The 27014-nt window shown below is 40.3% G+C and overlaps 1 protein-coding gene across 3 annotated transcripts in view; it reads right to left on the bottom strand.

Annotated features, from left to right (window-relative positions):
* CD247 (CD247 molecule) overlaps window positions 1–27014 on the bottom strand; it is a 170715-nt gene that overhangs the window by 23140 nt on the left and 120561 nt on the right. For all 3 annotated transcript variants that reach the window (XM_033941618.1, XM_033941619.1, XM_033941620.1), the window contains exons 3-4: window positions 16720–16773; window positions 5812–5895 (exon numbers count right to left, since the gene is read on the bottom strand). In XM_033941618.1, the coding sequence (XP_033797509.1) occupies window positions 5812–5895; window positions 16720–16773 (138 nt within the window). The remainder of the gene's footprint in view (window positions 1–5811; window positions 5896–16719; window positions 16774–27014) is intronic.

The following is a 27014-nucleotide window of genomic DNA, read 5'->3' on the forward strand; positions in this document are numbered from 1 at the left end:
ACCATGGCTAAATTGTATCTCATGGATCAGGAATTTCAGCAAATGTTTGCTATGCCTAAGGTGGATTCCCTGGTGACCAAATGCACTTCCCTGCCAAGTAAGGGAGGCATGGTTTTTACAGGATCTGCAGGATTGCAGAGAGAATATGGTCCTCAGGAGGCAGTTTGAGGCTTAGCCTTAGGGGTTAAGTTTGCAGCTGTGGCCTCCTTCATGGCACACACCTGTCATTCTATGCTACGAAACCAGAGCCTGATGGACTTTGAGCCCCTGTCTCAACTTGTGTTGGCAAGAATAAGCTACCTAGCAGATGCACTCTATGATATAATCATTGTCATGTGGAAAGTCTCAGCATTGTCAATCTCTGCCCATTGTATCCTTTGGGTGGGTGATTTGACCTCTAAAGTGATGCTGAGCATGCTGATTAGCGAGGACCTAGATGATCTTATGGCCGATGTGCAAGATCGACAACCACAATTTTTACCATACAACAGACCCCAAGCAGCTAGAGGCCAAGGCCAGGAGTCCTTTCTTGGGTCCTGGTACTCTTCTTGCCAGTACTCCACAGGAGCCTTCTCCCAGAGAACCTTTCAAGGTTCCAGACAGAAATTCTCCAGGAATCAGGGGAACCCATGGTTCAGGTTCCCATTCCACAGTGCCAGCCAAAAAGCCACAATGATGCCAGCCCTCAGACTGTTCCTCTGAAGATTGGAGGTTGGCTCTCAGACTATCTGGAGGCTTGGGAATGGACAATGTCTGTCCGCTGGGTCCTGGAGATTATCAGAGAGTGTTACAAGGTAGAGTTCACGTACCCTATCTCGGACTGGTTTATAAATTTCCTGGCAGGCCAGAGAAAACAAAAAGAGTCTGAGCAATGTTACAGCCCCTGATTCAAGAACCATTTCTATTCTGGAATCTTAATATAGTTTTAGAGGGCCTCAGCAGAGCTCTGTATGAGCTCTCATAGGAGGCCTTCCTCATGGATCTATCGATCAAAGCAGTCGTCTTGGTGGCAATCTCATACTTCTGCAGGAGAGTTGCAGGAGAGTCTCAGAATTGCAGGCCCTGTCATGCCAAGAGCCATTCCTCAGGATCACAAAAACAGGAGTGACCTTGTGTATGGTTCCCTCCTTCCTACTGAAGGTCATTTCAGTATTTCATATCAACCAAGAGGTTAGTTACCAGCATTTCACTCCATAGGGTCCAAGAAGAAAGACATGGTCTTAAATGTTTTGGAAGTCAGGAGAGTACTATTGCGTTATCTGGAGGTGACCAATGAGTTTTCTCTCTCAGATCATCTTTTCGTGTTAACCAATCAGATGAGATGAGGCAGACCCACTTTTAGATGTATTTATAGAGTGATATCCTCTGCATATATCAGTTGCAACAAACAGCCACCTATCTCAATGAAAGCACATTCAACGAGGAATGCCCTCTTGGGCAGAAACAAGGGCAACTCCTGAGGAGATTTGTAGTTCAGCGACCTGGTTCTCCCTTCTTATTTTAACCAAATTCTACAGAGTAGACATAGCAGCACAGGAGGATGCTGCTTTTGGATCCTCAGTACTACGTGCAGGCTCATCTCTCTCGCCCTAGACTTTGGGGACTGTTTAGGTATGTCCCTATGGTTCAGAATACCATCCCTATTGCCCTGGAAAAAGAGATTAGGTGCTGAACTTGATAATATTTTTTCCAGTAGATAGGGATGGTATGCTGAACCGCCCCACCCCACCCCCAGCAATTTATCTGATACGCCTGCTTTCTGACTCAGGTTTAATGGTCAGCTCTATAGCTAAGATTTTACTGTCAGACTATTGGATTAGGAAGAGTCTGTATATAGGATTATAAGGGCAAATGGTTGAGCTCCATAAATGTTCAGGCTGTTTGTTTCTTACTTAACTTGAATTTTCTTACATTCATTGTTCCTCTCAGAAAGTTGTTAATGTTTTAACTACATTACTGTTTCTTCAGTGCTTGTTTTAACTTTATCTGAGTAGATCAGACACCTGGTTATCTGAGTAGATCAGACACCCGTACTTCTTGTTCTCCTGTCTTCTTCTGTAGGGCTATTGCTGACTTTGGTACAAACTGAAGGGGGCAGCAGAAACCGTGGAGGAGGAGTTGAAAAGCTGTGATTGACGACATCTGCAGAATGCTCATGAGCACAGATGGACAACCCTGTGGTTCAGCAAACCATCCCTATGTAATGGAAAAGATATTATCAAGGGAAGAACCTAATCTCTTTTTGGATGGATAAGGTAATTTGCAATTTCATTTACTTGCACTTTCACAATTTTGGATTTTTATGTATTCGAGAGTTTTTCAATTAGTGGGGGTCGGCAAATGGACTGTTTGCAACACATTCATTGAATGGACCGATCTTGAATGATAACAGTATATTTCATTCAGCCTTCATTTTATGGACACTTACTTAGGTTTTTGGACACTAGGGAATGATTTAAAAACTTGAAAGAGATATTATGATATATGGAGCAGACTCATTCAGGCACTGAATTTACCAGACCCACATATGAGACACACCGTCTTGGCCTAAACTGCCTGTAGTTGTCTGGAGCAGTTGCCCTGTATTGAACTCTCTTAACAAGATTATTTAAAGCCATTCTAGTCTGTTCTCAGGAGTACAATTATAATTATAATTTTTATATAGTGTTTATTTATAATCCTTGAGTCTTTATTCAAGATCGATCTGCAGGAATTATTTTTTTTTTTATAAGGGATATATATATATATATTTCTGCCTGTTTATATTTCTCTATATATAATCTACTGGCAGCTTTTTTGTTTTTGTATTTACAGACTTTATATTATTGCATGCTGGCGAAAGATTTCTGATGGAATATCTGTTGGAGGCGCCCTGGAGTAGGATGGCCAACTCTGTTAAGTAGTTGGGGGTGTTGCCTGTCAGGATCTTAAAACCAGTGATGCTTAATTTAAATTTAAAGGGCAGCCAATGTAGTTTCATATAGTAGGGCTATAGGGGTTCCGATTTCCATAGTCCGAATATGAGTCTTACTGCTACATTTTGAACTAGTTATAGATGTGATAGCAATGTTTTAGAACAAATAATTAGTGTTACATTACTGTAGTCTAGTCGAGATAGGATTAGGGATTGCTTTAAAATTCGGAAAGCCTCTGTTTCAAAGTATTTTCTGGTAGATCTTAGCTTTCTCATCATAAGGAAAGATTGTTTTATTATTGATTGTACGTGGCTCTTCATGGATAGATTTAGATTGAGGTGGTGGGTTGAGGTCCAGTTTTTTATGATGTGGACACATTTTTTGACAGTGGTGAGGGTGTTGGCTAATGCAGCCATTATAGGTAGCATGGACATTGTCATCTGCATAGGCGAAATGTTTTATTCATGCAAGATCTAAGTTGGTTGCCAAGGATTGCATTAGAAGGTTGATGGTGAAAGTCGGGATCCTTGGGGGACCCTGGTAGGAGGGTGCCAGCTGTCAGAAAGTTCACCATCCTTATGTACAGCATAGTGCCAAGTGATTAGGAAGCCTTGGAACCAGAAGACTAGGATGCTAAATCCAAAATCACTGAAGATCTCAGACATTTGATCAAAGTCTACTAGGTTAAATGGGCTGCTTAGTTTGAATTGGAGTATGATTGCACTGTGACCCTTGCTTAGTAGTTCTTTGCCATATGTTACTAGTGCTGTGAATTTTCCTGAATCCCGAATCTGGAGAAAGTTTATGAAGATCTATAATTGTACAAAATTTGCTTTGGGTTTTTCAGAGTACCTCAGTAGATCACTCTGACAACATCCACTTCAAATCTGTTTTTGAATTTTTTGTTTTGTTTTTACAAAGGCTTGATAAAACCTGTGTGAACATCTCTGAACAGGGTCCATATAGTTGTGATTTCCAAGTTTTATTGCTTAAAATCCTAGCCAACTGCTGGCATTCAAGAAATTAAGTACTCCTCCTCTAGCAGAGGAGCCTAAAATGCTCCTTAACCTTTTCTTAAAAAAAAGAAAGAAAGTGTTCACAATCATTTTAGCTTGTACAATATATTTCATAGAGGTACTGATGCATTCTAATGGGCAACTAAGACGCAAGGAGAACATCAAATGGACTAAAGGTTTATCCCCTGTATGCATTTTGATATTTGCAACTAGTGGCAAGAAGCAGAATTTAAACTTGTCTTTTTGTTGCCACCTTATCACTCTAACCCTAGGGTTCTGAACCCAGTCCTTGGGGTACACCTAGCCAGTCAGGTTTTCAGGATACCCACAATGAATATATGGGAGTAAATCTGCATACACTGCATCTATATCTATCTCATTCATATTCATTGTGGATATCTTAAACTTAACCAATTGGGCGTGTCCCAAAATCTGGGTTGGGAACCCCTACTATGATCACTAGGTGAGTCCTGTCACTGTTTCTATTGTGCTGAAAAAAAAACCCCACACAAAAAGGCTGAGAGGAATAAACACAGCTCTACTTGATTTGGGGTTATGGTACAACTTGTACATCTTATCACTTCCCCTCCCCCCTTCATCCCTATAATGTAACAAAGAGCCATTAAATGCAAGTACTTTAATTAGTACAGTATTTTCCACTCTTTAAATACAGAGCACACAGACATATCTTTATCAGCTGTCTGCTAAAGCAACTTGCATTTCCGTGTTGTGGTTCTGAACTGTGGGAAGGAGGCCTTACTGTACCTGTGCACTTCAAAGCTACATTCTACTTTTGGCTTGGTATGAATTTTCCACTATGACATATGCTTTGTGTGTAGACCAACACCCCCCCCCTGAAAAAAATTAAAACAAATTCCTGTCATTCGTATTCAATGCCAAACAACTTGGAAGGTAAATATCAGAGATGGGATAGAACAAAAATCATATTCAAGCACTTTTATCTGAGTTGCAGTGCAAAGCTTTTCCAATTCACTACCTGGGATTAAAAGTACTTAATAGGAGTGCAAAATATTCGGGCTCCACTTTACAATCTAATTGATTTAATTTATCTGTTGTTCTTGGTGATGTCACTAAAATACAGCTGGATCTAGTGCAGTAACTATATACAGTGTTAGCTTCATGGATGCTTTTTCCTAAAGTTAAAAGGGCATAGATTCCGTACAAATGTAAGGAAGTTCTTCTTCACCCAGAGAGTGGTAGAAATCTGGAACGCTCTTCTGGAGGCTGTTATAGGGGAAACACCCTCCAGGGATTCAAGACAAAGTTAAACAAGTTCCTGCTGAACCGGAACGTACGCAGGTAAGGCTAGACTCAGTTAGGGCACTGATCTTTGACCTAAGGGCCGCTGCAGGAGCGGACTGCTGGGCACGATGGACCACTGGTCTGACCCAGCAGCAGCAATTCTTAGGTTCTTAAACATGCCAAGGTTCAAGCTGTAATATAAATGATGTAAATGTGTGTATGTTCTATCATATGTAGGTAATTTACCCTGTTTCAGCTTCTTGCTTAAAATGGGACCATTCCGAATTAGTTGCAGAGTGACTAATTCCTATATAGTATATGACACCACTTGGGTGTGAATATTTGTAGAGTTAAACTGCTTTCAAATAGTTTGAACAAATCCAAAGTAATCTGAATTAATAAAAAAGGATGGCATCAGACTAATTGTAGATCTGAACCTATACAGGAAACCAGCATGAGAGAAGTTTTTCCATTGCTTGCTTCATACAGAGGTAACACTGTAACATAGATTTGCATGGAGAAAAACCTTGGAACTTGAGACTGTTTCCTAGAGTGAAGCTCAAAAAAGGAAGCTCACATATAAGCTAAAGTGCAGAGGCATGAACTAGTTTTTCTACCTGTCGTCTTCCTCCTATCTCAGGATCTCTCCCCATGCCTGTGTTCAGTACATCGTAGTTCTCCCTCTGAGAGCTATTCAGTTTCTGAAATAAAAAGTTTGATAATAAGAATGAGGACAATGAGATATTTCTAAAGGGTTACATTCTGCTGGCAGAGACTTGGGTTCAGACCTTGGTCAGTTTTTAAGGGGAAAACCAGTTATTTCTCTTGATGTCTTCTCTAAGATTTTGAGATTAAAGCTATTGTTTATTGGGTCATCACCCATCTTGGTTGTTAAAGAGCTTTTCTGCTGGTGTAGTTGAATATTTGTTGCATATTGTGAATGAACTTGTAAAGGTGGGTTGTGCACCAGCCTTATTGTGATTCCAGTTAAAAATTAAAACCTACTCTGGATGCATCTTGTGGTTACATTATCCTGTAGTTTATAGACCTTTCCTGGTTACAGTATCAAGCATGGTGTTGTGTCAGTAAATGATACATAATTGTTATGTTGAGAAGAGCAAGTATTGTTGATCTTCTTTAGATATTATTCTTGATGGCCCTTTGTAGATCTTTGGCGTTAGGTGAAACAATAGTACATTGGATTTCATCTCTTGAGGAAGTGGTTTTAGGTAACCTCTACAGAAAAGGTATCTAAATCCAAGTGACTTAATTGTTGGGTTCCTCAGAGTTCCGCACAGCCTTCTCTTCTGTTCAAAATTTTTTTTTGTCACCTTTGAGAAGGTTAATCCATATTCTGGGGCTGCTTGGATACATCATGCAGATGATGTCCAGGTGGTTGTCTAATGGGTATGGATTTAGATTTGGATGTTGGGATATATAATGATGCTCTGGATTAGGCTTGACCAAATTCAGCCCTCAAGGGCTGCATTTTCAGGATATTCCTAATGAAAATACATTTGCATAGAATGGAAGTAATGGGCCTTCCCATTATCTCATGCATATTCATTAAGAGTATCCTGAAAATATGAAAAATCTCTGTAGCCCTCAGGACTGAACTTGACCAAACCAGCTCTAGATTTCAATCTGATTAAGTTACTGTTAAATGGACAGAAAGCTTCGTATTGAATCAGAAGAGGGTTTTCTACTCTCTATAATTAAGGATTTTGGAGATACATATGAGTGCTAAATTGAATTTGGAATCTTAACATACTGCATTGGCCTGATATGCTTATTTTAAGCTAAGATGGTATCCCACCCTTGGGAACTCCCAAAGCCTGCCTATAGTATGCCTCCACCATGCCCATCTTGTGCTTGGAACACACAGAGGCTGGGACACCTCACTAGATGTCCTGAAAGATAGTTTTGATTATCGGCACTTGGACATCCTGGCACTTAGGACGTCCAAGTGCTGATTTAAGATGCTTTTTGGACATCTGTTGTTTTTTTTTTATTATAGGCCTGAAAGAAAGCCTAAAGCAAAGCCTTTTATATTAGTCTAAGATATAACTAATCTGTGACTAAGAGATACCAAGTCCAAAAAACTGCATACCTTTTTAGACATGGACATCGTAATTAAACATTTTGAAAAACATCCCAGATGGAACTTAAACATTTGAAACTAGACCTATTGTAGAAGTGTTTAAGTGCCACAAAGGTGCCCAAACTGACCAGATGACTACCGCATACATCAAGGTAAGACACCCCCTCACTCCCGCAGTGTTCGCTGACCCTCTTCCACCACACAAAAATGAGAACAAAAAGATGGAAACACAAGATCCCATAAAATCATTTACAGGAAAGGAAGGCTTTAAGAGAGAATAGCATTAGCAATGATAAATAATTAGCATTGACAAATAATTGCGTTTTCAACATTTTCTTAAAGTTCATGATTAAATTGTCTTTCTTTGGCATTTCTAGGATATAGACTGTAAAGGTCCACCCAGCACTATCCATAGGTTCCAACTACTGGCTTTGCTGTGAAAGCCAACTCCAGCCTGTCCGAACCATGTTTCAAGTTTTTTCAAGTTTATTTAAAAAAAAATTTAAACCACTTAATCAGGTTTCTAAGCGGTGTACAATATAAAATTTACATAAAAACAGATTAAAAATCAGGGATACTAGACAAAACCAAAGTGGCTTAGTAAAACACATAATAAGACATGGACTTACTTCAAGCAATAGGAAAGAAAGGGAAGAACTACAATCATGAAAGAAAAATAAAAAAAAAAAAAGGAAAAAAACAAGGTTAGGGTAAAAAGTGATAAAATTTGTTTGTTTTGTCCTTAAGAGGACAGTTATTGTCCAAAGGCATCCTGGAACAAAAATGTTTTTAGATTTGATTTGAATTGTTTTATTTCGGATTCACTGAGCAAATGATTGGGCAGTGAATTCCAGAGAGTAGGGGCAGTGACAGCAAAATTATTGGAACACAACGTGTTGATTAATTTTAAAGAAGATATGACGAGAGGATTTTGTGACATTGAACGAAGCGATTTTAAAGAATTATAAGGAATTTAAAGTCTGTTAATGAACTCTGGTTGATTATTTAACCTTGTAAAGGTTAAAAGTAAGATTTTATAACTAATTCTATGTTCAACAGGTAACCAATGTGTGCTGAATAGGAGAGGTGAGACATGATCGTATTTCTTAGCACCACAAATGATCTTAATAGCTGTGTTTTGCACAATCTGAAGCTGTCTAATTTCCTTTTTTGTAATGCCTTTATAAAGGGCATTACAGTAGTCTATGCAATTAATTACTAGAGAGTGGATCAATGTATTCAAGGAAGCTGGTTCTAGTAACTTTGCAAGAGAACGCATCATTCTAAGACGATAAACATTTCTGGACAACTGTACTAATGTGATTGTGATAAGAGAATTTACTGTCAAAAGTGACTCCTAACAGTTTTAGAGTAGGGACAACTTTGATAGGGAACGATTCAAACTTCAGGGGAGCCTGAAGAGTTATTCCTTCTTTGAAAGGAAAAATCATAAGTTTCGATTTATTGATGTTAAGAGACAGTTTGTTTGAGTCTAACCATGTTTAAATTTTTTTCTAATTTATGGTTTATGGATACAACCTCCTCTATATTGTTAAGATCAATGGGATGGATTAATTGCACATCGTCAACATATGCAAATGTAGTAAAGCCAATAGATTGGCCCACCGTCAGAAGGGGCAGCATAAAGATGTTAAAAAGCAACGGTGACAAGATGGAACCTTGCGAGATTCCGTGTTCAGTGGTAAAAGGTTCAGACGATGCGCCATTGAAAATAACCTTGGATGATCTGTCTGAAAAATAAGAAACGAACCAGTCCATAACTTGGTCAGATAAACCGATTTCATGAAGTTGCGTTAGTAACATGTTATGGTCGATGGTATTGGAAGCAGAGGAGAGGTCTAAGAAAATAAGCAGTACTGACTGGTGATGATCAAGATGGTAAAGTATTTTGTAGTAAGTCCTAACAGGGAAAGTTCTGTAGAGTGGTAATGACGAAAACTGGTTTGGTTAGTTTGAAGTACTTTTGTTTTCTCAACGAATTCAGAGATTTGATGAAAAACTATTTTTACAGTAAGTTTTGCCATAAATGGTATGTTTGCTATAGGTCAGTAATTTGACATGTCCTGAGTGCTAATTTTTTTATCCTTAATGATTGGATAAATAATCGATTATTTCCAGATCTTGGGCAAAGATCCTGATGATAAACTGAAATTAACCAATTCTTTGATGTAAGGGCCAAAAATAGAAAAAAATCATTTTAAAAGGAAAGGAGGAATGACCTCTGCGCAAGTCCCTTTTATGTTAAGGGAATTCATGCATCTTTGAATTTCCTGCAAAATAGGAAGAGTGAAACGGGAGCATTTTGAAAAGGACAGATTAATAGAGGTATTTAAATCCACATGATCTTCAGTGTAGCTAGAGATAGAGGTAAGCAAAAAAGTGTCTCTAATTTTCTGTACTTTGTCAATGAAGTAAGTGGCAAGGGCTTGTGCTGATGGTAAGAGATTGGATTTGTTTATTTCTTTTTTCTTTGTTGTTAGAGATTTAACTATTGCATATAAAGTAGAAGAATTTTTAGCCTTCTTAATTTGTTTAGTATAATCTTTTTTGGTTCTGTTAATTTCAGATCTATAACATGCAGCATGTTCCTTAAATTTATTAAGATCGATGAGTGTTGCAGCACACAAACGATAAAAGTTTGCCCAGCATTGTCCTTGCATCGCAAATTATTGGAGCCCATCCTAAATCGAATTGCCATATACGGGACACAGACTGTATATAAGGGTCCCAATATCTTTTATAAATTGCATTGGCTTCATAAATGCTTTGATAAAATCAAAGATTTGGGGGGAGGGGGGCATCACATAATTTAAGAGTGCTCCTACATGGCAATGGACCATCCTACCTGAACACTCGCCTAACTCAGAACAATTCTTCCAGACCAAGAAGAACTCAGACACCCTTCACTCCCCCTCCAATCAAAGGCATTCAGCATAAAAAAATACACATAAGAACATATGAATTGTCGCTGCTGGGTCAGATCAGTGGTCCATTGTGCCCAGCAGTCCGCTCACGCAGCGGCCCATAGGTCAAAGACCAGTGCCCTAAATGAGACTAGCCTTACCTATGTACGTTCTGGTTCAGCAGGAACTTGTCTAATTTTGTCTTGAATCCCTGGAGGGGAAACTAGACAGCCACATCTCCAATCTACTGATTTTAGCACCAAACTACAGAACCTTCAGGAGGGAAATAAAAACCAGGCTGTTCAAGAAATATGTCAAGACAAACTCCTAATACAACCAATATATTCACTCCATCACCAGACTCCAAATGTTATAACCAATAGCTTCTCTGTAATCTTCTGGAAATGACCAGAATCTCTTCCTTTTGTAATCCGCCTAGAACCGCAAGGCATTGGCAGAATAAAAGAAACTAATGTAATATAATGCTTCTATCTGCTCTGGGAGAGACTTCCACATCTGCTCAAATCCAACTAACGACTAAAATCTGTCTGCCTCTAGGCCACTCCTACACCCATTACAAACTGGGGTATGGAAAAATTTCTCCAAAATCTAAAGTTGCTTTGGCATCTAAATATGCTAAAAAAGAGAAAGCAAAATAGTCTAGTGATGACAAGATGGCTGGCTGCAGCCTTCCTGATAGGGTCCGTGAGGTTGGATGTAGCAGTGACATTAGAGCTCACTGAAGCACTGGTTTCCAAGTTTATTAATATTTGATATACCACCCATAGTGGTACCTCTGAACAGTTTACAGATAATAATAAGTTAATAGAAAAAAATAGAGAGAGAGTAAAGTGTGAAGTAGAAAAGGTAAAAAGTAATGGATAAAGAGGAACTACAATTTATAATAAGAGAGTGGAAGGGGGGTTGGAATAGGGAACTAGCCTGGGTTTCATCCAACACCTGTTTGACCCAGAGAATTAAAGAAAATATTATAGTGAAAAACAGATGTAGTTAAGAGGTATAAGATGGATGGATGCTGGCTTTAGGCATCATTAAATAAGAATAGCTTAAGTTGGGCTTTAAATTTATCTAGTGATGATTCGAGTCTTAAATGAGTAGGGAGACTCTTACAATGGGAAGGACTGGTGACAGAGAATATCTTGTGACAAATGGTGGCATAGGATATATGACAAGCATTAGGAATAGTTAGTAGAATTTGTTGGTTATAGCCTTAGACAGCAAGTTTGATATAATCTCCCAGCAAATTGCATTGATATCCTTGTTGGTAGCCAAAATGAACAAGCACATGAGGTGGTGCAGCAGGTCACTGTATTTGAAGATGGGGTCCTGGCAGAACTGGAGGTGCTTTGGCAATTGACCATGTCACAGGGAGAAAAGTTAGAAAATTTAGAAAATCAAGATGAAATAATTTGAGATTCACAGGCATAACTGAAGTAGTCAGTGTTAACAGACATCCTTGGAAAGCTGGAAGCCTGGCTCATGGAGTCACTAGATACTGCCCTTGGACAACTTTGGATAAAGCAGGCACATCTTCTAGACCAGGGGTAGGCAATCGGTCCTTGAAAGCCAGAGTCAGGTCAGGTTTTCAGGATATCCACAATAAATATGCATGAGATAGATTTGCATCTCAAGGAGGCAGTACATGCAAATCCATCTCATACTTAATTTCTGGAAATCAATTTGGAGACAAATTAATTTTTCTTGATTCAGCAAGTCCCCTAACATATGAAGCCATAATCTGTGGTACGCTTTTACATGTCAAGTCAACTTTTTATGATAATGACAGGAATAGCTATCCAATTGATTACACATAATTGGAAGAGGTATGACAGACTAAATTACACGTTTTGGTGGACAAATGTTTGTACCACGTATAAATATGAAAAAATGAATGCAGAGTGTTTGGGGTTTAGCAGTACATTTAATAGAGTGTGGAGTCCATTGACTATATTTGTTACATCATAATAATTGTAATGTATTTATTTATATATTTATTTTTAGGTTGGTAGAATTCCTTACACATCCAGAGAAGGGAGGGGGGAGGGAAAGATATTTTGTTTATTAAAATACTTAATTATAATATTATAATTACATAATTTGTCTTATTGTAGTAATTTGGTAAGAGGGAAGGGGAGAAAATGATTGTTCTAAGTATAAATTGTATGTTTAATAATGCGTTTTATGAAATATTTATGTTCAGATATTTGTATTGCATTGTCAAAGTTTAAAAATCAATAAAGATTTATAAAAAAATAAGTAAATAAATAAATAAAAATCCATCTCATACATATTCATTGTGGACATCCTGAAAACCTGACCTGGCTCCGGCTCTCGAGAACCGGAATTGCCTATCCCTGATCTAGACCCAGAAAAGAATGGAAAACAGGCCAGAAGTAGTTATTGCAAAATTTCCAAACTGTGCATTTAAGATGAAAATCTTAAGAGCTTCCAAAGCAAAACAAGAGCTGCTTTTTGGAGACAAGCAAATTCTGCTTTTTCTGAAGTACATGGTGCAGCTTGCAGCCAAGCACCAAGAATTTTCTCAGGTTTGTGACCCCCCCCCCCCCCCCTAAGTGAGTGTGCTTCTCACTCAGATACCCAGCATCATTGTACATGTTCCATGAAATGAAAGCTACACTGTATAATAATGCAAGACACAAAAGCTTTTCTCGCCACTCTGGACACAAGAGTCACACAGGCTTAAAATACCTGAAACTAGAGAGTAAAAAGAGGTACTTAGCCTGGATACATCTGTGGCCAGTATTGAAACATCCAAGTAATTCTCATCTCTATGAGGACTAAACCACATAAGCAGAGTTGTGACATGTACAATATTTATTAGAGATTTATAGTTTTGGGGATGTTTTGGTGGGAGAGTAGCATGATGGATGCTGCTTGTAATTTTGTATGAACAGTTGAATGAGGGCTACAGAAACTTTGACTATGGGGAATCTGTTTGCAAAGACTTCTGAGAGGAAACTCATCTAATATTGTTAATTGTTGGTTGGGGGGAGACTTTGGACAAGTTGCTGTACATGTTTGGGGGCTGTGGGAGGAGACCCCTTTGCACATGAAATTTGTGTATGAAGGGGAGATAAGAGGGATAAGGAACAACCTAGAGAAAATGAGAGCAGCTGAGGTTTGACTAGATAATTGAGACAAGGCTTTGTGTGTCAGTGGAGAGTGTAGGCTGGGTAAGAGTTAATTCTGCTTGTAGAAATCTTTCCATTTCAAGGTTTAGAGTTTGTGTGTCTTGGAATATTTGTGGCATTAGATCCCTAATGAAGCACTTAAAACTTAAAAATTATTTCTCTAGTCCTACAAGATGCATGCAGTGTTGTACATTAAACACACAAGAGACAGTCTTTGCTTGAAAGAGCTTCTAATCTAATTATGAAAGACACACTGAACTAAAATGGTGAATCAATATATGCTGCTCATGAATGGAAATACAAAGGGAGATGAGGTAGAGAGGGTAGGGGGCTACAGAGGGAATGACAAACAGATGTGCTTTACAAATTGGTAGGGTTAAGATTTAAAAGCAGTTTCAAAAAACAAAAAGTGAGCCTTCAGCCTAGATTTGAATACCGCCAGAGACGGAGCCTGACATACCGAGTTAGGCAGGTTGTTCCAGGTATATGGTGAAGCAAGAGGAGGAGGGTACAGACAAGAGAGACTTATCTGACGAACGGAGTTTCTGGGGCAGAGTATAGGGAGAGATAAGAAAGGAGAGATATTGAGGAGCTGCAGAGATATCCAGGTAGCAATGTCAGACTGGCAGGCTGAGACTCGTGTCTGGATTCCCATTGAAATTTTGGGTTTAGAGAGGTAGATTTGCAAGTCGTCAGCATAGCGATGGTACTGGAAGGTCTGGGAAGAAATTAGAGTGCCAAGGGAGGAAGTGTAGATGGAGAAGAGAAGAGGTTCCAGGACCGAGCCCTGGGGCATGCCGACTGATAGCAGAATGACAGCGGAGGAGGATCATCCAGAGCACATGTTAAAGTGCAATGGGAAAACATAGGAAGAAAACCATGCGATAACAAAGCCCTGGAATCCATGTGAGGATAGCATATCGATGATGGTGAGCTACAGTGTCAAATGTCGCAGATAGATCAAGGAGGATGAGGGGAGAGTAGAGGCCTTTGGATTTGGCCAGGAGCAGATCACTGGAGATTTGAGCAGGGGCAGTTTCAGTAGAATGGAGAGGGTGAAAGACCAAATGAAGGGGGTCAAGAATAGCTCAAGATGCAAGAAAACCAAGACAACAGCGCTGGACTGCACATTCAAGTAGCTTGGATAGGAAGGGGAGTAAGGTGATGGGGCAATAATTTGACAGGCAGGTAGGGTCCAGCAATGTTTTTTTGTGGAGCAGCACAACTACATATGTTTAAAGGCATCGGGAACAGTCGCAGTAAAGAGCTATAGGTTGAGGATATGGCAGATAGCAGGGATGACAGTAAGACAGATGGTGATAAGTAGACGAGTGGGGGTGGGATCAGAGAAACAGGTACTGTGTTTGGAGGAAGAGAGAAGATGTACAGATTCCTCCTCTTTGATTTCTGAGAAGGAATAAAAGGCAGCAGGGGTCAGTGGGGCAAATGGGAGGAGAGCGAGACGGTGGCAATTTGGTTGAGAACTCAAGGTTAATCTCGTGAACCTTGTCATGGAAGTATTCCACCATAGTCTTGAGAGAAAGTGAAGGAGGCATCAGAAGTGAGGACAGTTTGAGTAGATCGTTAAGCATGGTAAAGAGACGGCGAGGGTTGGATCCAAGAGAATCAGTCAAGGGGCATAATAGTCTTGTTTTGCAAGTGAAAGGGCAGATTGGAAGGAAGTCATCAGGAATTTGAAATGAACAAAGTCAGTGTGAGTGCAAGATTTCAGCCACACAGTTCATTCATAGGAATGTAAAGAGCGAATCTTAGAGGTCAGCCAGGGAAGAAGTTTGTTGTGCTTTATAGGGTGTGACGTGTGGAGCAAGGGTGTCAAGAGCAGAGGGGGAGAATAGTATTATAAGAAGAGACTGCTTCAGTGACAGATTTACATAATGTAGTGTTGGAGAGGAGGGGGGACACTGTGGTGGAGAGAGGGCATGAGTCAATAGCGTGAAGATTCCTGAATGTATTGATGAAGATCGGTTGTGACTCGGGGGAGGGTGTTGAGTTGTGAAGGTTATTGGATGATGGTCAGAGAGCGGAAGAATTGAGATGGAGAAGTCGGCAATTGAGGAATTAGAGAAAAGGACAAGATCAAAGCAGTGGCCGTTCTCATATGTGGAGGTGGTGCGCAAGGCAGGCATCTGTTTCATGTAGAAGATTCATTTAGATGCACTGGAACATCAAATTTAAAAAAGGAGTGGATGGAGAGTTTATATGCAGCCTTCTCCGGCACCAGGAAGGCAGGAGTGGGTTGGGTTTTTTATTTGTGCAGATCCATAAACCCGAAGCCTGTAAAGGTCTTGCAGGACCCAGCAAGGTCATTTGTAGCAAACTCTAAATGAAGTGCTAGTGGGCAAAGTATATGTTCTCAGTTTTATTTTTATCAAGGTTTTTTTTTTAATGGGTATTAGCTCATCAGCACGGTTAGCAAATATGATATTCACAAGATAGAAATGGGCCACTCAATATTCAAGGAGATTTAAGGGGGCAGGAGAAGCCTTTGCCTGCTTATATCACACTCAGTGGGCTGGCTGCCAATATTCAGTGGCACTTAATCAAGCAGTGCCACTGAATATTGACTTTGGCCAGCTATTTGAAAAGTGAGCAGAAGAAGGGTGGAGTCAGGAGGAAATGGGAACTATGTGGGTGTTGGCAATATTCAGTGCCAGCAACCAAATAGGATCACAAAAATAGCAATCTTTGTTTTGGTCACTTAGCTATCAGATGTTAGCACTGAATAACAGCCAGCACTCGCATAGCTCCTGGGTAGAGGCCAACATTGTTGGATACACAGAATGCCCCTAGATGAAGCCCCCATTCTGAGTAAGACCCACAGGCAAAGCTTTACTTCAGAAACCAGGTGTCCCTTCCTGAGCAAGGCACCTCCCTGCCTGTATCTCTGATGATCATTGAGAGTATACAGGGCAGGAGTGATCACCACCAGCTCTATCAGTTCTATTGTCTTGGGAGGAAATCTTGCTCAGGGAGGGGGGGCCTGGTCTCAGGGGTTGGGATTGCGAGGAGCTTCTGCATTGGTGAAGGGAAGTTTGGAGAAAAAAAACAACAACTAACAGATACTTACTGTGAGTCCCAGTTGATTATCAGCCAGGACCCACATAAGTTCAGGCAGTCAGCATCCGACCATGTCTGGACACAGCCCAGCATTGAATGTCTGAGTCTAACTTAGCCAACGATGGACAGCATTTGAAAACATGCCAACTGCCACCACCTGAACATTGTCCCAGGGTATGGGTTTTTTTGTTTTGTTTTTGTGCTTGAAATAAATTCTGTTGAACAGAAATAAAGTATTAAATTACTTACGTTATAGATGTCATTCTGGCCTGGAAGATCTGTGTATTCTGTGCCACTTCTCAGCTAAAATATGAAAAAAGAATAAGCTGATAAATGAACAATGATACAAACCTGCGGACTGCATGGAAAATGGCAGAAATCTGACTTCTGTGCGCAGTCCCCAGTTTCCGGTAGCAGCTGAAGAGCAAATTCTGAAATACTTAAATATGTGCCACATTTTGCATAGAATTTACAAAAAAAAATTATATAAAATACTATTGTTCCAAGGAGGAGACAGAGAAGAGTGGTTAATGTTGAGATGAATCAAAGGCAGTCAAAAACAATGTTAAGGGCTCCTTTTACAAAGGTGCACTAGCGGTTTTAGCGCACGCTAAAATGACCCGCACGCTAGCCGCTATCGCCTCCTTTTAAGCAGGTGATAATTTTTCGGCTAGCACACGATAATCTTGTGCGTGCGCTAAAAACGCTAGCACACCTTTGTAAAAGGAGCCCTAAATGAATCAAAGGCAGTCATGTAAATGTTGATTACTGTATGAAAATAGACATTTTCTGACATTTCTTGTGGCTCCAGATAATTCACTTGGTTGTTTTTAGGGACAGGGATGGGCAAGAAATCTTAATGGTTTATTGGATTTAATATACCACTTTCTGCAGGTAGCTTCAAAACAGTGTACATTAGTTAAAATAAATAATGTAAGAAAGAAACTACAATATAATTTCTGTTACATCCATTCAGGATTTTGTACGAATGGTGTTCAAACCCAAACCATGAACTGGGTCTTGTAGAAGTCACACTCACAGCTGTCAGCACCTCCCACATAGCAGTGGAGTATAGTGCACCCTTTAGTTTTTCCTTCTGCTTGTGAACCATGCAGAGGTATTTCTGCTCTGCTCTGATTTATTTGTCTTATTTTTCCATTTATTTTATTTTTATTTATTTATAAATTTTTCAGTCATTACATACATAATGAATAAAGAAAAAAGGTAGTTTGATACAACAATACAAAGGTAAACTCATCAATTCAAAATTTCCTTTTAAGCCCATATCATTGAGGATCCACACTAAGGGCTCCTTTTACAAAGCCGCGCTAGGGCCTTAACGCACAGAATAGCGTGCGCTAAATTGCCGTACATGCTAGCCGCTACCACCTCCTTTTGAGTAGGTGGTAGATTTTTGGCTAGTGCGCACAAATCTGGTACGTGCGTTAAAAATGCGCACCTTTGTATGAGGAGCCCTAAATTCCAATGAAAATATATTCCTACTACAGGTAAACTAATTGAATGAATTCCAGGTCCATAAGATATGGACCTAGATCCAGTCAAAAGTGTGTAGGGCTAAATTATTTTTATTCCTCAAAATCTACTATAGGTAAACAGTAATTATTTCATTTCTCTGGCCAGCAGAAATTATTGTAACTGTATTGGATCCCAGAACACAAATTCCGTATCACGTAATTTAACTAAACATTTACAAGGAAATTTTAGTTTAAAAATATGCCTCTAGTGCAATCACCCTAAGGGCTCCTTTTACAAAGGTGCGCTAGCGTTTTTAGCACGTACTACAATGCCGCACGCGCTAACCCTGCACTACACGGAAAATACTAACGCCAGCTCTATGGAGGCATTAGCGTCTAGCGGGTGTGGAAAAACCACTAGCGCACCTTCATAAAAGGAGCCCTAAGTTTTAATTTCAAAAATTATTTTCTCTTGAGTTGGGTGGCTCTGGAGACATCAGGAAAAATTCTAACCAAATCTCCACAAAATTTTGTCAATCTGTTTTTAAAATACAATTTCATCAATAACATCTTATCCATCTCACTCATGTAGGTTATTGCCAGAGTGGACTGAGTCTGGATCATATTTTGACTATCTTCTAAAAATACTGTTAAATTTATTTCATTTGATACCAGTTGGTCAACATCCTGATTAGATTTGAGCTTCTTCTGAGGAATATAATAATAATTATTAATAGGAAAAGTCTCCGCATTGGGTAAACCCAGGGCAATCCCCTCATCCTTTAGGAACCTACCTAAACCTTCCTTGAAACCCTGTAGTCTTATACTGTAACCTATGTATATTTTTCTTCTAACCAATTTGCACCTTGTAATTACTGACCACTCAGTAACCTCTTATCTATTTATACACTGTAATTCGCTGACTGTACAGCTATTCTTCATTGTGAACCGCCTAGAAGTCGCAAGATTATGGCGGTATAGAAAAAACAAAGTTATTATTATTATTACTGGGAAATTAACCAAGCGGAGATTTCTTGCTCTATAAAGATTCTCCATTATTTCTAACTTAGAATGCATAACAGGAATCTTTAAACGCTGAGGTAAAAACCGCTTGCAATGTAGTAACTTGTGATTCCATTGTACTCATCCTCTTATCTAAAATACCTAGATTAGAATCTACATTCTCCAATTTATGAATAACTGTCTGTTTTACTGTTGACCTCAGAAGCCCCTCAACTCTAATAATTCTAACCACAAGCCCTTAAGTGTAATATCTTATATTCCCTCTGATACAGAATGAACCTCCGAGTCACTTGAAAATTCAAGTGACTTAGGAATTTCAATAAAGACAATTCTATTGGTTTCACTGGAGAGAACCTCCGATTCAGAGGGATTAGTGGGACTTGCTTTTGTCCCACTTGTACTCGATACTGGTGGAGGGAGAGGAGTTCAATCGAGGGGACTTAATGAAGCTCCAGAAATTGAAGATGAATCCATGGTGAGAGCTGCAACCAGGATATTATCAATTAATTTTAAATGCTTATCCATTGGACCTATAATTGCTGGAGTTGAACTTTTAGGTTTAATTTTCCTTTTTCCCATAATTTATCAATACTTTGGAGATCAATTCAATATCAATGCTTACAACCTTGTTTAGCTCCTCTGCTCCTCGTGGCTCCCAAGAGGCCTGGCGTACCCCTTAGGCCACATCCTGTGGCCGCAATGTCTTTTTTATGTTGGGAGAGACGGACCCCATGACGTCAGCAGTCCATCTCTCCAAGTACCTGCCTGAAAGCCTGCACTGGTCCCAGCTCCAGAAATCAGAAGAAAAGTCGAAGCAAGCTGCCGCGGGAAGCTCCGGGTGCTAGGTAAGTCTCCTCTCCAATGCCCTCCGATATAATACAGCTCCCACAACACCGCAGCTGCAATGTCTTTTTTATACTGTAAGAGACGGACCCGATGATGTCAGCGGTCCGTCTGTCCAAGTGCCTGCACCGGTCCCAGCTCCAGAAATCAGAAGAAAAATCGAAGTAAGCTGCCGCGGAAAATTTCGGGGCTAGGTAAGTCTCCTCTCCAATGCCCTCCAATATAATACAGCTCCTCTTATTTTTCCATTTATTTTTGATGAAAATTCAATGTTTTCAATGGCTTCAGTGCCTTGGGACCCCTTATTTAGGGGATCTCAACCTAGCAATGAATGCAGGTGTCGCAGAGCTGGACTGCAGCTTCACAAGGCAAGCCTTCAGATGGACCTGTGGGGCCAGCCTGCTGTGTGCCACTTCAGAGCTTGGAGTTGTTCTGGAGGTCTGCACGGAAGTGGGGATTGCGGGAGCCCCACTGGGATACCCCCCAGGTCTACAGGACTCCCACAGGGATGGAACTGGGGTTCCCGAGGCTTGGAAAGAGAATTAGTAGAAGATAGACAAAAGCAGAAACTGGGACCAAGATGATGGAAATACAAAATGTCCCACCAGCTACAGCAAGGGAGATATTCATTTTGAGGGGGGGGGGGGGCTAAGCTCAAAGTGGGAGGCCCAGCCCCCTCTCATAGTTATGCCACCAATTGTGTTTAGTACAAAATGAAGAACTTGCTGAGTTTTAGGGTTTCCAATTCAGTTTTGGCAAATTTTTCTTATGTAACTATTATCCTGAAAAGTGCCTCTCTCAATTATTCTTTAAATGATTTTGATGCTATATTGTTTGATTCTTTACTCATTGCAGCATTAAAAATCATTTGTGGATCTTGGAAGGACATAGAAACATGATGGCAGATAAAGGCCAAATGGCCCATCTAATCTGCCCATATGCAATAACCATTATCTCTTTCTCTCTCTAAGAGATCCTAAGTGCCTATCCCAGGTTTTCTTGAAATCAGACAGTCTCTGTCTCCACCACCTCTTCTTAGAGACTGTTCCACCATCACCATTTCTGTAATAAAGTATTTCCTTAGATTACTCCGGAGTCTATCACCACTTAACTTCATCCTGTGCCCTCTTATTGTAGAGTTTCCTTTCAAATAAAAGAGACTCGACTCATGAGCATTTACATTAAGTAGGTATTTAAACGTCTCTATCTTATCTCCCCTCTCCCGCCTTTCCTCCAAAGTATACAGATTGAGATCTTTAAATCTGTCCCCATACGCCTCATATCAAAGATCACACACCATTTTAGAAGCCTTCCTCTGGACCGACTCCATCCTTTTTATATCTTTTTGAAGATGCGGCCTCCAGAATTGTACACAATATTCTAAATGAGGTCTCACCAAAGTATTATACAGTGGCATCAATACCTCCTTTTTCTTCTCCTTATGTAACCTACCATCCTTATAACTTTCGCCATCACCTTTTCAACCTGTTTGGCCACCGTAAGATCATCACATACAATCACACCCAAGTCCCACTCTTCTGTCGTGCACACCCTAAACTGTACCATTCCCTCGGGTTTTTGCAGCTCAAATGCATGACCTTGCATTTCTTAGCATTAAATTTTAGCTGCCAAATTTCAGACCATTCTTTAAGCTCCGCTAGGTGTTTATGTTATTCACACTATCCTCACAAGTTACCTATGCCAGATGGTGGAACCAGATTTGTTTGCTCTACAGATACGAGTTTTATATTGCCAAAAAAACATCCAGCTCTTTTATTTCTTTTAACAAGACATGGTCAACCCTACAGTCACATGACCTAATGTCTATTCTAATTATTTCCAGTGATGTATGCATCTCTTATTTCTGTTCACTGTTATTTGTTTATATTGTATTTTAATGTTGGTTTAAATAAACTAAGACAAAAAAAAAAAAAATCAAAACTGTCAGAAGTAATTGCTGCTTTTTATGGGGCAGGTAACTTTTAGGGGGGGACAGGCGGGGATGGACAGGGATGGAGGGGATTCCTCACGGGGTCAGACGGGGTGGAGGAGATTCCTTGGAACAGGCAGAGACAGAGGAGATTCTGGTGAGGACGGGCGGGGACAGGTGGGGATGGGTGAGATTTCTGTCCCCACGCAACTCTCTAGTCCGTTCCCCAGGGAACAAGCTTGCTTTCTGATACTCTGAGACTTAAGCACAGGCTGAGGGCGCCCTAAGAACCCTCAGGATATCAGGGTGCCAGCTGCATATTTCCCACTCCTATCGCACTTTGAGGTTCCATGGGAGTGGAGGTCTCAGTCAGGAAGGGGGGGGGGGTGAAAGGATTAGACTGTTTAGAGAAGTTTCTGAGGTAGAAAATCCTTTCCTTTCACTTCAGCTGCAGGGAAAATGCTAACAGGCAGGAACTGTACAGAACTGTGAGTTGTACAGCCCCATTATTTACTGTGGGAAATCGGGTGGTGGAGGGGTCTAAAAAAAAGTCATTTTGAGAGTTTCCAAGGGTAGGGTTCAGGTCTCTATTCTATTCTTATTTATTTATATTCTGCACTATTCTCATAATAGATTCTAGGTGGATAACAACAATCCAAAAAATATTGTGTCCAAACAAAATTAATCATTAAAAATCAAAACTTTATAACAATTTTCTAAAGCTATAATAAGAAACTTTTCTTAGTGCAGTTGGACAATCATTCTAAAGCTTTGTTCCTATAAACTCAAAAGATTTGTTCATCAAAGATTTCAAACAACCATATGAACTTTGTGAGCCACGATGCCCATTAGGAGGGAGTGGGAGCTTCGGGCATATCCCCCTCAGTGCCTTCCATGGTGGTGATCTGTCCTGGGTCTGAGAAATGGGGAAAAAAATTCCACCTGAAAATGGTGAGGGCATAAAACACAAGCATGGGTCCAACTAAAGACTCGTCAGGGGTCAGTCAATGTCCCTGTGCATGGGTTCGCTCCAGAATATGACCAGCTAATGTGGAGAGCATATTTTATAGATCTAGAATGTACTCCGCAGACAGGGGGAGTGCGTTGCAGTGTTTTCAGAGTGTCTTCTCGGATAGAGTTCAGTATGCCCACTCAGACCCAGATTGCCTGAGTTGGCATTCCGATTCCATGCCTCTGGTATCACAAGGCAGTAACTCCATCCTGGATGACTCTGACTATATTTTTGACTTCATCAAGCAGGATGCTTCTGTGGCTCCTGATCCTTGTGATGATCCCTCATTTCGCCAGCTGTTTACACCGGTATCATTGTAACATAGTACATGATGGTAGGTAAAGATCTGAATGGTCCATCTAGTCTGCCCAACCGTACACACTCTATATAAATTCATGATTTAAGTTAAATTGTCCTTTTTCCTTAGTTATTTGTAGGCCAGAAACCCAGAGCTCTGCCCGGTACTGTGCTTAGGTTCTATCTAATGGAGTCTCTGTCAAAGCTCACTCCAGCCCATCTGAACATATGTTTGTGCTCACTAGTCAGTCCAGGCATGGAACACCAGCGTCCAAGGCATCTAATGCCAGATGGATTCGCATGGCCATTTCGTTGACTCACATTGCCGGTAGAAAGCAGCCACCGGTTTCTGTCAAGGGGCACTTGATTAAGAGTGTTGCAGCGTCATGGGCTGAGTCTCGGACAGTCCCTCCAGCTGATATTTGTAGGGTGCCTACTTGGTCTTCTCTTCATACCTTTGCAGAGTGGCTTTGGTGGGTCAAGAGGATTCTGCCTTTGGGGCCTCGGTTCTACAGGCAGGCTCTTCTGTCTCACCCTAAATGATGTATTGCTCTGGTATATCACCATTCGTACTGAATCCAGAATGGATGTAACAGAATGGAAGATTAGGTTCTTACCTTTGTTAATTTTTCTTTCTGTTAATTCAATATGGATTCTGTATGCCCTGCCCTCTGTCTCTTCTGTATCGCCTGCCTTTTCTGCCTCTGATGTTTCTCCTTCCAGGCCTGGATGTCTTCTACTGCTAGCAGGCTGGCCAAGTATGAGACTCCCCTGCATATGTAAGTGTATTCTTGAGCTGACTCTCTTGAAGTTCATTCTTCTTGCGCACAGCAGATTGGTTATTATTACTGCTATGTCCTTGCATGTTTTTTATGTTTATCCCTAATTGTTTGTTCTCTTATAAATTGCTTTAATCCAGTGATGTTCGATTGCTTTGGGACTAAACTGAAGGGGGCACTATACTCCACTGCTGCATGGGAGGTGCTGAAAGCTGTGAGTGTGACTTTTTCACTGGTTGGAATTGAACACCATTAGTACAGAATCCATAGTGGATTAACAGAAAGAAGATTACCAAAGGTAAGAACCTAATCTTCCATTAGGAAAGTTAAAAACATGAAACAAGAGATAGTACAAGAAAGAATTGCATAGAATTTACAAAAAATTACATAAAATACTATTGTTCCAAGGAGGGAACAGAGAAGAGTGGTTAATATTGAGATGAATCAAAGGCAGCCAAAAACAAGTGGAGTCTTCAAGGAGGACTTACTGTAAATCATGGGTAGGATGTTTCATGATGGAAATATTTAGGAAGAGCATTCCAAAGAAAAGGTTCAAAGTAAAACATTGCAGAAGAGCAAGTAGACTTAAGATGAGCTGAAGACACTGGATGGAGGAAGAGTCTTCCAATGAATGGATAATATGAGAAGAGGTGTAGAGAACATTTGAGAGGGAGAGCAATATTTTAGCCAATTTTGGTGCAAGCAGTTTCCTTCACTAATCTGGTATTGTAGGCCCCTGAGGCAGCCTTTTAAGGTGAAACTCAGCTGAGTCGAGCATGGTTTTGACTCTTCTACTACCATTGCTAATTTTATGCATTTGGCATATTTTTTTTTTACTTTGGTGTCCTTAGTTTTTGACTATTGTCTGGTCAGCTCCATATCTTTGTGGGAATAATTAGGGAACAAAAATAATGACTGATAGAATAAAGTGTCTTGTGGGTTAAGGTGAGAAACTTGAATTTCATCCAGTTGAGAACAGGTAGCCAATGATATTGTTTTAAAAGAGGAGAAACATGATAGTACACCTGGCATGACAAAAAATTCTAATGGCTAGATTTTGAACTGATTGGAGTTGCAATAAAAGGGTCTGAGAAAGACTGATATATACAATGTTACAGTAATCATAGTAACATTGTAAATGATGGCAGATAAAGATTTGAATGGTCCTTCTAGTCTGCCCAGCCATACACTCTCTATGAATTAATGATTTAATTTAAATTGTTCTTTTTCTGAGATATTTCTGGACCAGAAACACAGAGCTCTGCCTAGTAGTGTGCTTAGATTCCATCTACTGGAGTCTCCATCAAAGCTCACTTCAGCCCATCTAAACCAGCCCAGCCATTGAAACACTCCCCAGCCCATCCTCAACTGAATGGCCATATACGGGACACAGACAGTGCAAGTCTGCCTAGTACTGGCCTTAGTTCTTCAATATATATCTTTATTTTCTGAATAGAGATCCACTGTGTTCATCCCATGCTTTTTTGAACTCTGTCACCGCCACCACCTCCCTCGGGAGCGCATTCCAGGCATCAATCACCCTTTCCATAAAGAAGAATTTCCTCACGTTACTCTTGAGTCTACCACCCCTCAACCTCAAATTATGCCCTTTGATAAGGCTAGTAAAATAGTGATCTGTGAGGAATGAACAAATTGAACAAAATTGTCTTCAGACAAAGAAGCAAGATTTAACGAGGGCATTTACCTGTGGCTCAAAAGAAAGCTTACTATCAAGCATAATTCCAAGATATTTGAAACTAGAAATTAGTTGTAAGGTAGAGCCATGGAGGCAAGGTGCTATAGTTGGAGTGGGAAGGTGACCAATAGTCAAACAGCCCTCTGTTTTTGAGAGATTAAGAACAAGATAACTGTCAAATAACCATTTCAAAACTGCAACAAGTGAAAATTGAAAGGTGGTAACATTAGAGATAGATGGATCAGGGTGATAAACTATAGGAACATCATCAGCATAAAAATAGGTAGCTAGACCAGGTTCTCGGATCAGAGAAGCCAAAGGACTCTGAAAAAAATGTTAAAAAAGGGCAAGAATAGAGCCCTGGGGGACTCCACCGGAGAGGGGAAGGAGAAGAGAGTGGAGGTAGGGGTAACCACTGGAAAAAACCGCTTAGATAACCTTGATAAGCGGTATATCAAATCCTAATAAACTTGAATAACTTGAATAATAAAAAATATTTCAGCTAAAAATGAAGCAAACCATTCCAAAGCTCTGTCAGTGACGTGAATGTTACAGAGGCGATGCAGTAAGAGAGAATGATCGACCAAAGTATATGCTGCTGTAAGATCCCAAGAGAGTAGCAGGGCTTGGCATCGCCTGTCTAGCACTGAATGCAATTCACTAAGGAGACCAGCCATGGTTGGTTTGGTGCTCTGTCCATTTCTGAACCCTGATTGCTATAGATGAAGAATTTGCATATCTTCAGCAAATTAGGAGGGCTACCTAAAGGCTGCTCTTTCAGCCAATTTAGACACAAACAGAAGATTTGATATCATTCAGAAATTAGAGACAACAGGTTAATGTCTGGGGGGGGGGTTAGAATAGGTCAAATATTTGCATTTTCCCAATGCAAAGCTATTATTATTAAAGCTATTATTAATCAAGTAAGGAACAAGGGAAATAGAGAATGGATCTCAGATGAGAGAAATAGTGAAGGGATCTCAGGAAAAAGAGAACTGATGAGCAGGAAGAATTGAAAATAGAGGAAGGTTCAAGATTAGGGAAGGGAGGGATGATCCACTCGCACTGTGCCTCCCTTTCATCCCGCCTATCACCTTACTCATTTGCTTCCATCCTAGCTTGGCTATAGGAGGAAAACATTGGCACTAGAGTTCAAATCTGTCATTGCCCTCCTCTGCTGCCTGGGGCATGTCATGCTTTGAACCCTTTTAAGATGACACAATACTCAGCAACAGAGGGCAAGGCTCAAATTGGTCACTATCTTCTTAACAGCCCAGGACAGGGAAGGAGAGACCAATAAAAGGATTGTCAATGCTCTGATCTTCAATCTTCTGCCATGATTCTGTGGGGAATGGAAAATTCTGCAGGGTATCATGTGAGACCGAGGAACCTGCTATTTTGAAACATTAAAGATCAGACTAGAAAAGCCAGCGTAGCTTCTGGTTTGTTTAATCTGAAAAAATATATAATCGAGCACCAGGTCTGAGTA

Source organism: Geotrypetes seraphini, chromosome 4 (assembly GCF_902459505.1).
Source record: "Geotrypetes seraphini chromosome 4, aGeoSer1.1, whole genome shotgun sequence".
Taxonomy (NCBI): Eukaryota; Metazoa; Chordata; class Amphibia; order Gymnophiona; family Dermophiidae; genus Geotrypetes; species Geotrypetes seraphini.